This window comes from Brienomyrus brachyistius, chromosome 6 (genome assembly GCF_023856365.1).
Source record: "Brienomyrus brachyistius isolate T26 chromosome 6, BBRACH_0.4, whole genome shotgun sequence".
In the NCBI taxonomy this organism is placed as follows: Eukaryota; Metazoa; Chordata; class Actinopteri; order Osteoglossiformes; family Mormyridae; genus Brienomyrus; species Brienomyrus brachyistius.
Window position 1 is genome coordinate 11465278 of NC_064538.1, and position 14790 is coordinate 11480067.

Genomic DNA, 14790 nt, shown 5'->3' on the forward strand with positions numbered 1-14790 from the left:
AAATTTCGTTTGTCAAGTGGCTGCCACACTGACACAGTGGTTAGCTTGGTTCCCTTACATCTCTGGGGACCTCTGTTCATGTCTCCCCCCAGTTCTATATTTGTGGATTTTGCATGTTCTCCCCATGTGGTCATGGGGTTTCCTCCAGGGTCTCCAGTTTCCCCCCACAGCCCAAAAACATGCTATTCAAAATAGACTCCAGATTCTTGTGACGTTACACAGGACAAGTCAGTATGGAAAGTGGATGGTTTATTCAATAAATAAGAGAGTGTTGTGTTTCTTTTCTCTCGGGTATATATTCATATATTCCATCATCCATAGCGAGTCAGTAGATGTCTGTTAATGACAACGTTCAAGGTATTTGACTGAATTTGCTTTATTGGACTTTATTAAATTAATTTGCAAACACAACTGTAGTAAAGTGTCAAACAGTAAAGTGACAGACAATGTCCAAAATCCCTAAAAAGAAAACTTGCGAGAATATTTAGTGTGTATGACACTAAACTTCCAATTCTTATTACAGTGTGCACAGAAAAAAAAGTGAACAAAAAATAAATAACAAACTATTAATATTTGGGAATTCTGACATAAGTTAGTGAGCATCACCCACATTTCATATTACTCAGTTCATGAGTGGCAATTCATTAGATATCCAGTAGGGGGACATTGTGAAACATTGTGAAACAGCTGAAAACTGAATGCTTGAATCAGTGAATTAAGCTTTAATTGTGAACTTGACTAAGCTGTCGGTGTTAGCCAACTCGTTTTGGTGCACCATCGTCCTTCTAGCCAGCTTTATGTTTTCCGTGGAAAGATCCGTGGGCTCCTAGTGTCACATTAATGTCCAGTAAAGCTGAAGCTCTTCACTTCATATATATATATATATATATATATATATATATATATATATATATATATATATATATATATATAGTGATTTTCTAACAAGAAGAAAACACGTAAAATACCTACAACGGTATCCATGCATATTCGTGATCAGTTAACGTAATTCCTCCCAGGCTAACACACACACACACACACACACACACACACACACACACACACAAACACACGCACACACACACACACACCGCCCACTTCCATGCATTCCCCTTTCATTCTTGTGAGGAACATGCCTGATATTTTTTTTTCTATTTGATAATTCTTATTCAACTTTTTTTTTTATTCAAACCTAATGTACACTTCCAGTGCAGGACCTCTTGTTTAAATATTCACATCAATGATATCGGGAGAAAGGAAAACTGACAAATTGAAGGGGGAAAAAAAAAGATATCATGCATGCGGAAATGAGAATAGAGGATCAGCAAATCTATTCTCTGCTGGCAAATGTACAAGAACATGCACTGTTTGTATTAAGCTAGTCAGTACACTCATCTTTTTTCTCGTAAAGTTGGAAGATGCATTGGATTGGGAGAAGTTAGATATAAAATGTTATATATGTACCACCAAGATCTTTAGAGTGACTAAATCAACAGCAGAATGCAATAGTCATAGTAGTCTTTTTCAGCGTCTGTGCATCTGTGTGTGTGTGTGTACATATTGAGGGATTTCTTTAATTACTATTTCCTAATTTTGCATATTTTTGAAATTTAATAGGTCTTCAATGTCACCCAGAGTTTTCTTTGTCTTTTTTGTGTTGTTGTTGTTTAAAAAGTCTCTATCCAGCTCATCAGTGTCCATTAAAGGTTCCTGGGTTCTTGTCACAGTTTTATTCTTTCCCAACAAAAATATGACTTGATCATTATCTATGCTAACAATCCTTTTATTAACCTGCACTCATCCAACCCTTATTTGCTCTGCATCCACCTGATCCATAAAATCTATATATTTTCCAGCATATCTTCTGAGTTTATTAAAACGTGATTTGCATAATATGTTTTTTTTTCTTCATTTCTGAAGTATAACCTTTCAGGAGACATTTCTCGTTTTAGGACTGAAGCGTTTATCCAACAGTATTGAAGGGCTACTCTCTATATTGTCTTTTGTGCTCCACTGTCCTCCATAGTGAATGCCTTTGCTTCACTGGGCAGTAGGGGGCGCTCTTGTGCTTGGTACGATTATAGCGAGGAGATCTTGACCGTTTCGTGGGTGAAGCTGCCGGAGCGAGAGTTGCGCAGGATGCCTGGTACGGCTGGTGAGGGAGGTAGGCTTTCATCGGGGGTGTTGGCTGGAGGGGTGGGGATGCTGATGATGGCTGCAGTGAAGTCCCTGTCGTCACAGTTCAGCTTCAGGTCCTCGCTCCTCGCGTTGAGACTCGAGCGGCTGCTCGCGCACACAGAAAGCCTGCAATAAGTTCCACACTATGCACTATACCACATGCTGAACTGTAAGGTGCCGTTTCCATGATGCGTTTTCAATACAGTTGTTTAAAACAAATGTGTACAGCTGTTATTTTAGCTCTAGGATCAATCCTCTGTTTATTTCTTAATGATTACGTACCCAAATATAGTCTGCCCTCAGTGACTATTACCATTCATAGTGTACGTTGTACCGTATTAGCTATTGCTTGTAGCTTTAAAGATGCGAGATAAACTGTTATCATTTAATGCAGGAGAAATCCGCTTCACCCTGAATGTTCTCCTCTGGTAAAAAATGCAAATTTCCCACAACAGATTGGGTTCTGTGTTGATATCTGTTTATAGACTTTATAAATTTATGTTATATACATCCATATAAATTATATGTTTTAGTTTTATATGTTTTCTTTCATTGTCATGAGCAGATTGTCATATTCATGGAATCATTCATTTTTATTAAACGCAAAGTGTGAGAGTTTCATCCTACTCTCTGCTTTTAAAAAATTTGGTATTTAAGATAATCTTAGGATCACAGGTGCAGTTGGGTAAAATGTCCAAAGACCAGGGTATACAGTATCTGAGGAACCATGAAAACTAACGTCTATATAAACCTTGTATGTGTACCAATATATAGTGACAAGGCTGTGGGCCGAGACCTAAGCCACCAATTTCTGAGGGGGGTGCCGACTTGGCAGCTAGTTTCACTTTGGGGGGGGTGGTGAAGCTTGCCTGGGGCGGCACATGGAATCGGGCTGGTACTGGTGTACTGGAGGAATATGGGAGGGGGCGGGTAGGATTTCCTGGAATTCAACCGAAGTGGTCATGCCTACCTCTGGTGAGCGACCTTCTGAACGTGCAGCATGTCCAGCTCCTGCACGCTGCCCCTGCTCACGGACACGGTGGAGTTGGCCAGGCGGATGGCTCGCCGCTTGGGTCGCCGGGGGCAGCAGGAGGACGACAGTCCCTGCTGGCTGGACAGCGACGTGCTCCGGCTGGTGCGGTAGCCCACCGACTCCGTCATGCAGACCTCGCTGTACGTCAGCTCGTCCGTGAACTCATGGTTCTGCAAAGACACAGCGTGCTCCTCATGTGTTCTGAGCTCCTGCAAGACTCTGACCTTGACGTCAGTTGCTCTGTCATCGCTGAGAATATGCGGAAAACAATGTTAGGGGGGGAATTACTGCCTTTGAGATGCCGTGGAATAAGTTCAGAGACGTAGACCTGGCTGCAGAGACTGCAGTGAGGAAGCTTGAGATTTTCTACGCTATCTTCAGAGAACACGCTCAGATCTTCTCTCATATACTGTCCTTCAACCTTCAGGAGGCAGCCAGTCAGTCACAGAGCTACAGTAACTTTGAGCTGTAAAGCAGCACGTCTAGTCGCAACTTTATCTTGTCTAAACAGAAAGCCGGTGTCCCTTCAAAGTGAATGTAGGTGTGTCGCTGGCCGTCCTTTCAAACTCAATCCAGGTGTGTCGGCTATCTGTAGTCTGCAGGGCAGTTCGGGCGGCTTATAGGTCTCCCATCATGTACTGACAATTAATTTCCACAAAGATCAACCATCAACATCGTTTTGAAACCAGAATGTGGAGCAAAAGGAACTGAACATGGGCTATTAAGCCACGGTCTTACCGTTGTCTTTTCCAGACAGTGTAATAGGTGATGATGTTGGTGTTCAAAAGAGGACCTGTTCTTCACGCAGAGGGCTGTGCTGTCGCTGTCACGATCCTGAGAACGACAGAGACAATGGAAACTTCACTGCATATAAACAAACATTAGATAACTGTCAATTGTAATAGCGATGTAATTATGCGCTGGAAATGTAAATCGGTTTAATATTAAAAAAGAATCTTTATATGCTTGTTTAATTCCTAAATCAATTTGTAAACAATGAATATATAAAAAAGAAACATTAGTTTATTTATGAGTTATTTTGCTGAAATGTCTGTCAGCTTAAATGAGGTTTTAGCTCTCTGTGGCAGGTGTATCTCTTGCACGCGTCTGTTACATACAGAGCTCACAGAAAGTCTTCGGAGGACGATTACATGATCCTGTAACAATGCTGCAAATGTATTGGTTTCACAGCAAAAGTCCATTCACAAGCAATGTGTAACATATCTGCACATATTTTCCACACAGACATTTTCTTTTTTATTTTTTATTCTTTATTTATTTTTATTGACATAAATAAAAATATGACTCATTCGGCTATGTTTAAGCCATTTTGCTATTAATTGCAAATGCAGTCATTGGCTCCAAAAAGGATACTTCAAACCAATGTTTTTTTGTTTTATGTTATTGCAAATATAATTTGGGTTTCGATTTATTACCACTTGAAATCAATGTTGTAAACACGTGTCCGAAGATTGCTGTGAGCACTGTACATTTCAAAAACATACATCCAGCTCAATGTACTTGAAACATTTGAATTTTGAATTGTAACATTTTCCTATTATATGCTGTTAATATAATATTCAAAAATGTATGAAGGTATGTCAAGAATAAATGCGGCACATTTTCAAAAAGGTAATTGAAGTGACTCTGCTGTTTGTGATTAAAGACAGGCTCTTTCACAGCTGCAAGCGGTACAAGTTGCTCCGTAATCATTTTAGTTATATTGTGCTCCATCTTTGTTCCGAGATAAAAATCTCAGTCTCACAGTGTTTCTAGGCTGTGGTGGTTTATCAAAGTTACTGCTACAGACAGGGAGCAGCGTATAATTTAAAGTAATTTAAATTAAACAGATCCTATCTTCCAGACTTGGAAGCGCAATCTGAAACAGTCTGATACTGTAATGAGGAAGGGCAGAAATGGCTCTGTTGAGGAAACTGGACTAGAGAAAGGAATTGGTATTTGTGCACGGCCCTTATATTCAATATTAATAGCAATAACAATGATCGCCAATAAAGCAGAAAATCGACGTAATGATTATGAAATTGTTAATTTAGAATTTGTGAAGGTCATGGCTCAGCACACTGAGTCACATGGATATTCGACTGTCCAGCCGGGGGAACCAGCCCATCCCAAGACTAGCTGATGCTACTGCTAGACTAATATAGTTGAGGCATCCTGGAATGCTACTCAAAAAAGCTTTTTTAATGATTCTGACCTGGTAAGGCTTAGATCATTAAGGTATAGTCAGGTACTACTGAAAAAACACTGTGTACTGTAAGTGTATTCAATATACTGATTTAGAAAGTAGGAAAAGTCATATCTCAGATTTTGCTCTTTACAAATAAAATGCATCAATTCCAAAGCTGAAATATCACATTTTCGTCTTTCCTTTCAAACGTGACACATGCACGAAAAACATTAACTTGCCATCTTCTAAGAAAGATAATAAATGGACCTGAGGTCAATGTACATGACAGCAACAACAAATTAAGCCTCCAGGTAGGTGGGTTGTCTTGTTACTTGTCAGGAAGAAGTGGTGGAAAAATAGGTGAGACAAATGAGAGAGCAGAGGACAAAATGTAAAACACTGTGCAACCTGAAAGAGAGCACCAGCGTTTATAAATAGCTCTGCAACACGGTTAGTAATGGGTTTATAGATCCATGGAGGAAGAAAATACTCCTCACTTTGGGATTGTAAATATTGGATTATAGTGGCTTTCAGCTGCAAAGGAAAACAGAATTGAGATTACTCAGTCTGAATTTAACCTGGTTGTATTAGTGCAGATGAGATTTCAATCTCTTTCCATCTCCGATTTTTTTTTCCTCTCTCATTCTTGGACTCAAAGGACCTTCGTCTCGCTTTACTGAAGCACTTTATCTCCTTCGCTGGTAAACTCTGGGAAAAAACACCCCCTGGTGTGAGTCCCACTTTAAATGCTACAAGTATGTATTTCTGAATATAAGGGGGAAATATTTACTGCTATGCTTAAATGAGAATCATAAAAGCAGGGGAAATTCTGAGACCAAATATTGCAGCAATAAAGCAGCAACACGATTCCTGATCGATATGCACGGTGATGCTTTATCCGGAGCAGTTTATAATGAATAAGTCAATAATGTGCTGAAGAAGTATAGCTAAAATTCTGTCTAATATGGAATACAACAGGGTTTTAATGAGCACCGTTTAATATGTGGGTGGGGCAGTATTCAGACTTCTGCTACTGTCTCTCCCTGACCTAATATGCTTCCAACATAGCAAACCAGCAATCGATATCTGAGACATAATATTTTGCCTCTGCAGGAACATAGAATAGATTCCAGACAACTGTTCCCTTTGTCTACTTCACTCCGTTTTGGTGGTTATGGAAAATACTCTTTGAAAGCAATGTTCCTTAGAACATTTTGCCTCTTGTAAATCCCGAAATAATGTGACAAAAAGGACCCGAACTCATGAAACGCTCTGCATTTTTTCTTGTTTAATATCTGTTGGTGTTTTTTAAAAGTGATTTTTTAAAAATCAGTTGATACCCAGATACTCTGGGCTTCTTGGTTAAGTGACATCCAGCTGTAGTACCCCCCCCCCCCCCCCCCCCCATGGCTGATATTACTGCATGTCTTTTCCTAAGCACCACACTCTGCCCCCACCTGTCTCCAACATCTGGCTCTCGTCTGATCTGCAGACACCCCCTCCCTGGCATCACATTTGCTCTGAAATTACACTCACATCACAGTCCCATCTTCAACAAAAGGTCACTCATGGGGGGGGAGGGGGGGGGGGGGAGTATATTTAGATGCTCTTGGTCTTATGGCTGCCAAAAGTTAATTATGCATAAGAACAAACTCCTCTCATCCTCATTTGTACAAAAAAATGCAAAAAAGGTCACTTTTATTCTAATATATTTATGATTTTAAGAATTAAAACTTATTAAAACATTAATCTATACTCTACAGTGTTCTATTGTGTTTTAGTCATAATTATGATAAAATATTAATATTAATGACTAATTATGCAACATCAGGCATTTGAAGTTACTCTAATTGTTCTTTGACCTGTTTATTAGTGCTGTAGGCATGATAGTCAGCGCCCATTTTACTAATTGGCTATATTCCTAATATTGGCTTATCCCAGCTATTTTCTTAAGGGTTGAGGAGTACGGAGCCTGTCTTAGGAAAAGCACAGGCAGGTTATGAATCCCAAGGTTATCACAGGACATGGACACATTTTCTCACAGAGGATCACTGCATTTTTCAGTTAAAGCATTGGCATTAGATAATGACAAACTGGAAAGTGTTACTTAATCTATTGTCCCGTAAAATGTGTATGTTTACATTTTTCACACGAAACGTTAGTAAATTATGTTTTACATTTGACAAAATAGATCTTATGTGTACAAATAACACAAAGAATATATATATTTTTGGAATAATTTTGAAATGCATTTGCTTTTGCGTGAAAAATGAATCTTCTTCTCACACCCAACCACTCATAAAACCACATTAAGAAGCGAAGTCTGCAACCAAAGGCTTCTGATAGTTATTGTTCAGCCATTTTTAGCAATTTTATTCCTTTTCTCCATGCAGGACTATTTCTACTCAGGGACATTTTCAGCTTAACACGCTTAATGAGCTCTAATATGTTCTTTCTACAATATCAAAGGGTTTTAGGTTTGTAGTATAACTAGGCCAGTCCAAAGTTTTAATTTTCTTGGTCTTAAACCATTCTGATTTACATTCTCCAGCAGATTTTCGGTTACTGTTTTACTCCATAACCCACTTATGCTGTACTTTCAGCTTCTGGAAAAATGGCTCGATATTACATAGCAGAATTCATGGCTGCTTAATAGCAGGACTCATTTTCCTGGTGCCACAGAACTTTCTAACAGCATACAGTCAGATGTTACCATTCAATGAGAACTGTGATTCCCAGATATCCATTCTACCAGGAACTCACCAAGAAAATTAACACCTGCTATTTCCATAAGTAAAGCTCAATGGGGGTTTAGAATACTATAGAGGGCAACTGTGGCACAAAATACTTATGACTGTATGTCATAATAACCTCTAACAAGAAGTTAGATGAGTCAGCATCTCTAAATTGCAAGTAGTGTGTCGCTGTGTGTGGTTTTGCCTTACTTTATACTGGGGCGGACAGGACACAGAAAAATGTATGCAACATGTAACATTTAATTGAGTTTAAGTTGAGTTTAATTATTATGACAGTTATAAGACGTGACAAACTGGAAGAATACGTGATTTGGTGTGCTAATCACATAATTATTTCTATTTGTTTTCCTTATTTTAATTCCTGCCTTTGTGTTCACTTTTATCAGAGCGTGTTTCCGAGGGGAATGAATTTGGGGATGCACAGGGGGGGAAAAGAGAGAGAGTAAGATCTGTGCATGTGACTTCGGTTGTCTGGTGCTTGGTTGCTTATGACAAGTTAATAAAAAAAAATTCAGCTAATGGTGAACTTAGCCTTAATCCCCTCAACTGCCCATGGCAAATATTATCAGATACGTACAATTAAAAATACAGTTTAAAAGCTAAATTAAAAATGGGCAATGAATCAACAGGAATGTGTAACGATAGACTTTGGTTACAGTGTTATAAGTCTAGGGCAGAGAAGGGGGAAGGTTAGTCCTTGTAGGAGATCCAGTCTTAGACTGGGAGGAGCCAGACTGTTCTGCTGTCAAACTGCCTGGGAAAAAAGCAGCTTTTAATCCTCACTGTCCTGACTTTGGGGTTGCAGAACCTCGTACTAAACAAGCTGCTGCTGCTTCTTCTTCTTCTAATTATTATTATCATCATCATCATCATTACCATCATCATCATCATTTGGAGGATGACAGGGCATATGTGTGTTCTAGAGTCTTACCTGCAGTCCTCCATCCTCCTTATACTGTAGGAAAGCATTGGTCGTCCCCTTTTTGGCCAGTCGAATTCTTGCCAGTCTTACTTTCTGAAAGACGGCGCAGACATAATTAATCTACAGCGTCTGCTTCACATTCACATAAAATTCTGCAAAGTTTGCACGAAACCCTAAAACAAAACTGTAAAAAAATGTTTCTGGATTGCCAGCAAAGACAATCATGTATACAACTCTGAGTAGAGATGATTACCAACCTATCCTATCTGCTTGCACTATATGATAAATTTTTGAGTAGCGAAATGCATTTTGGGCATGCAATGTTGCATTATCTAGTGAAATGTCAGTAGTGACACTATTTTATATAGATGTTGTATAATAAATCATATAGAGCTGACAGTGGTGCCAGATTGACATAATAGCTAAAGTTACATAATCAGGGCTATGATTTAAAGGTCCTTCCGGCAACTTTGCTGCATTCTCACCTGCTGCGCTCGCATTTTGTCGGCCCTCTGGTTCTGATGGTAAATGCGACTGAAGTTAGAGACGATGACGGGCACAGGGAGTGCAATCACTAGCACGCCACTAAGAGAGCAGATGGAGCCAAAGATCTTTCCGGCGATGGTGTTGGGAACCATGTCCCCATATCTGTGAAATGAAACAGTAAAGATCTTTATTACCCTGCGTTAGCAATTAGCACTTTTAATAGTGGGACGTGTCTCACCAATCGGTAGAAATAATGTACTTTACTGCAAAAAGAAAGAGATTTTTTACTTGTTTTAACACATCTTAAAACAGACTATACATTCTAGGACCAATTTATCTGGACCAATATAAAATATATTCTGTAACGCGTACATAATTCACAAACCACAAACAGCTTTCATAAAGTCATTTCAAAATATATTTGACCTGATTATATAAATACATTGTTGATTACAAAAACATGATATGCAGAAAAAAACATCACTATTCATTGCTATAAATGACCATGCACAGGCTCCTATGGATACTGTGTAAATCTCAGAATTTACATCCAAGTTCCACACCCTTGCCTTTGACCACAGTGTCAGTGGTTGGATCCTTTAACAAAGTTTCGCTGAATCATGCTTTCTCTTTATTGCCCACAAGTTCACTTACAATATGAATGGGTGACTGAGCAGACAGAGCACTAAGTAGATTGTGATTAAGTTATTGTCCCTAGAAAACCAGATTGGCAACGGTCAGCAAGTTTTTTTTTTTTTCATCTGTGCACCCAAGTTGACACACTAAATCAGACCAGGGGGGGTTCAGAGTAAGTGCAGTGGTCACTGATAACCAGCTGAATATGTGATCTTCAATATTTAGTCAAGCAAGTATTTATCCAACAGCAGCTCTATGCATGAATATTTAAAACAATTAAACTGCCAAAGAGTAGTTTTACAAAGTAAACATTCAAAGTCTACAGGCACATCAGTGACTTGAGGTGCATAGTAATAAAAAAGTCAATTGCGGGGGGATGGAGCAGCAGAACCCATTTGCAGCTTACTTCTAATATATGGAGTGCGGTCATGTATATATTACATTAACAAATGTCCCCACGATGTGATACACATCTGTTACTTTGCGTGTGTGTGTCTGTGTGTGTGCATGTGTGTGTGTCTGTGTGTGTGCATGTGTGTGTGTCTGTGTGTGGGTGTGTGTGTATCCATTCGTGAGGCATTGCTATCAGCAGAGCCATTAAAACAATGCTAAGGTCAGTGTTGACAACATTGACTAGCTGTGGTTGAGAATCACTGCATACAACACAGGCACTGACACGGAAGGGACATAAAGTAAGGGAGGGGCTTAAAGAACACACCGCACAAAACCCAATTCCTGCAGTAATTTATCTGTACATTTATTACAAAAGCTGAGAGGGCAGTGATAATTCACAGAAAGGGCCACACTGCCATATTCTTTAGAATAAATCCAAACCGCTGTCGTACGTTTTCTCATTCGCAGCATGTGATGATGCTGATTAGTCTGGAATGTGTACAGTGGACTATACTGATATGGATATTCACAAAAACACACAGAGAGAAACATTTACAGCTCACCGTATTGCACAGTGTCACCTCAAAGCACTTTGACCAGTGAATCATTACAGAATGAGGCTTAGAGAAATTGAAGTAAAACTGAAGCAAATATGTCAGAAGGGGGGGGGGGAAGCTGTGAAATTCCTTAAAGATCAAGCCTGAAAGTGCAATAAATGGAGTGGATGTAGAAATTAATGTCAAACACGTTTTCTTAAATTGATCAGTATAATTTTTTATAGGGTAGTGTTTTTGCTCCCTTCCAGCTCCCTGCCACCAGTCCATGTTTTTGCTCCCTTCCAGCTCCCTGCCACCAGTCCATGTTTTTGCTCCCTTCCAGCTCCCTGCCACCAGTCCATGTTTTTGCTCCCTTCCAGCTCCCTGCCACCAGTCCATGTTTTTGCTCCCTTCCAGCTCCCTGCCACCAGTCCATGTTTTTGCTCCCTTCCAGCTCCCTGCCACCAGTCCATGTTTTTGCTCCCTTCCAGCTCCCTGCCAGCCAGTCCATGTTTTTGCTCCCTTCCAGCTCCCTGGCACCAGTCCACCAGGAGCTGGGAGGGAGCGAAAGCGCGGACTGTCTGTTCGTCCCTGAGGACTGGACTGGGAACCACTGCTACGGAGTAAGCAGATTATTTGTCATAAAGCAGATGTATTATTGTCCATTACACTATATAAAATAATAATTAAAAAAAAACATATCTTATCTAAAAAAGTTGAGCAGTTCTGGATTTAACATTCTATAAAGATATTTAAATAACAATTTTCACTGAAAAAAACCATTGCCGTTATATAATATATTTTTGATATATTATATATGATAATAATAAATCTTTGAAATTAACCATTTTGTAATCTTGACAAGAATGACTCACACAAGACACATGCAAAGTCATGCTTCAGTACTGCAGCGTTAAACATGCTCACTTCAACTGAACCTCAAGTAACAACCTTCTCCCCACCAGACTTTTCTAAACGGAGAAACCAAATACAAACACTTTACTTCAAGTTAATGCTGTTTCCTGTCAGACTTACACATCTAGCACTGAAATCTATGCTCTGAGCTAAAGGCACTCAGGGGAAATGGAATTGACACAAAGAGAGCCGAGATATATATGTTTTTTCTGTCTGCTTGCCACCTGCATAATGTTTGCTAATCATGCTCCCCATTGTAAACAGAGATGAAGTCTGCTAAGCCTGAGCTTTCTTTGGCAGCTCTTCCCCAAATGCAGGTTTGTTTGCTTGTCCACCGCACTGACAGACCTCCAGGTGCAGCACATCCACACGTCTCGCATGCGCCTTTATCTGGCAGGAACGCCCTCTATATTACTCTGTATTCAATACTAACGTTTGGGACGCCTTCTGAGACTAGGCCTTCATTGTCCTATTTTTATATTCACATTTTCATAAGCTACACTATAATGTTTAGTAGGCTAACTGTATATTGTATTGCATTCTGAATTCTATACACTTTGGGAATATTGAGATATAACTTGTTTTTAAATGCATTATAGCTTTATATTTTTCAATCAACTTCATTCATATATGAACTAACCCGTCATCCATTACCTAACACGTCAAAAGCAATAACTGACACCTGGATGGAACACCTCTGACTCAATGTTTGTGCTTGCAATTTGCTTACAACGCAAATGTTTTTGTTTATTGGGTAACACTTCACATTAATTGCACCTTCATAATGCATTCATTATGCACTAAAGAACATTCATAAGCAGCATGTAAGTATACCTTATCATCCTAACATACCTTAACGGCTTTTATATACATTAATAGCAAACATTATATGATCATGAAGCCTCTTTTTATCATGCAGTGTTTGCTATTAATGTGTAAGAAAGTTGTCACGGTATATTAGGATGTTAAGGTATACAAACGTTCCTCTGCTTATGAACGAGATACGTTCCGAATGGCCATTTGTAACTTGCAATGTTTGTAAGTTGTTATGCAACATTATTTTAAGGCTATACACAAGTACAAAAGACTAGGATGCTGGGAGTACGCACGCTACGTTGCTGCGTGGCGGGATTAACAGCCAGACGCCGTACTGCGCGGAATTGATACGCAAAAAAAATAATTGATGTTGCGGACAAGAAACGGGAGCCCAAGGAACACAATTTGGACTTAACAGTCCTCTTTGTTCGTATGTCTGACAGTTCGTAAGTTGAAAGTTCGTAAGTAGAGGAGCGTCTGTACTTACATGCTGCTTATGAATGTCCTATGAATGTGTTATAAAGGCATTATGAAGGTGCACTGAATGTTCTATGAATGCAATATGAAGGTGCAGTTACTGTGAAGAGATACTGTTTATTTTATTTCCATTCTAAAATAATAATTATTAATTTAAAGGATCACAATCAGCAACTGAACTTTCAAACTTGTGTTTTGGTTGTTAGGAGATATAGGGCTCTTTGAGATGGACAAAGCATTTAGCTCATAGGTTGGATGATGGTTACAGAAAAAAAACGATTAATCAGACATAGTTTAAATCTCTTCACTTGCTACCAAGGGCTAAGTTTGTTACTGGTTGTAAAAGATAGTTATTCATTTAGAGGTTATTGCTGACAACATTTGACATTACGGAAGGGAGACTTTACACCTCAGCTAGCTAATGCAGAAGTGCCTCCTACACACCTGTCAGGTGCCTCTGTTCCTCCAATCAGCACCAATCAGCTCTCCGGCAAGGAGCTGTAAGACCTGTAGTGCGCAAAAAAAGTAATTGGCTGGCAAGAAGAGAGCATACTGTATACCATGCCTTTAGGCTCGGGATAAAGCGGCTCAGGAAATGTTTTGAACATGTAAGGAAATACATATTTGGATTCCACTGCAATTTACCAAACCTATGATTATTCTGGATATTTGTTAAAATATCATAATGATGAGTTCGCTTAAAAACATTTTTTCATGAATAAAAGAAATAACACAACAGCAATACTGCAACAACTCTGTTACCTTCACAGCAGAAAATTGATATTTTGAAGTTGGGCTCATTAATCAATGGCCATCGATTTTCTAAACTTCAAGGGGGTCTATAATGGCTATAACTGGCTAAGACACAAAACACTAATGAAATCCAGGCCCCAGAAACATCAATTAAAGGCTTTACTCTTTCGAAAATGGCCATTTCCTAGACATCAACACAAACCAGCACCAAATGACCTTATGGGGAAGAGAAACCAAACAGAAAATGCACCGTGTGCAATTAAGCCATGCATATACTGCATAAACCGCATTTACTGCATATGTATATGCTTCTGAAGTGCTGGTAGTACAGGATTTTAAGTGGATATATTTGAGTCATCTAAACAGGCTATTATTGTTATGTAGCTTATCCAATTTTTATATTTTATATCATAGAGATGGGTAGCTTCCTGGAACGATGAGAGCTACATACAGTGCCTTTCTCATGGTTCTCCAGTGATCGAACTGGGCAACCCCAGAGTCCTTAATTACCATGCCACCAATGACAGAACATCACCATGCCGCCAACACTGCATTTTTTATGAGAACTAAATGGGTTTGTCTTAACCACCTATGAAATAATTATTCCTTCATCCATTTTCAGTACTTACTTATTCGGGTGGGGCCATGGTGATCAGCACCCTACTGCTGGATCTCAGATTACGCACACGCACGCACAATCG

The 14790-nt window shown here is 39.3% G+C and overlaps 1 protein-coding gene across 2 annotated transcripts in view; it reads right to left on the reverse strand.

Moving 5' to 3' along the window:
* Positions 1 to 996: 996 nt before the first annotated feature.
* Positions 997 to 14790, reverse strand: part of kcnd1 (potassium voltage-gated channel, Shal-related subfamily, member 1) — a 59106-nt gene continuing 45312 nt past the window's right edge. The window contains exons 3-7 of one of the 2 annotated variants that reach the window (XM_049018472.1): positions 9563 to 9725; positions 9087 to 9170; positions 3950 to 4045; positions 3149 to 3381; positions 997 to 2283 (exon numbers count right to left, since the gene is read on the reverse strand). In XM_049018472.1, the coding sequence (XP_048874429.1) occupies positions 2079 to 2283; positions 3149 to 3381; positions 3950 to 4045; positions 9087 to 9170; positions 9563 to 9725 (781 nt within the window). In that variant the 3' untranslated portion in view covers positions 997 to 2078. Of the gene's footprint in view, positions 2305 to 3148; positions 3382 to 3949; positions 4046 to 9086; positions 9171 to 9562; positions 9726 to 14790 lie in introns of both variants that reach the window. The other variant, XM_049018471.1, reaches the window with a different exon arrangement.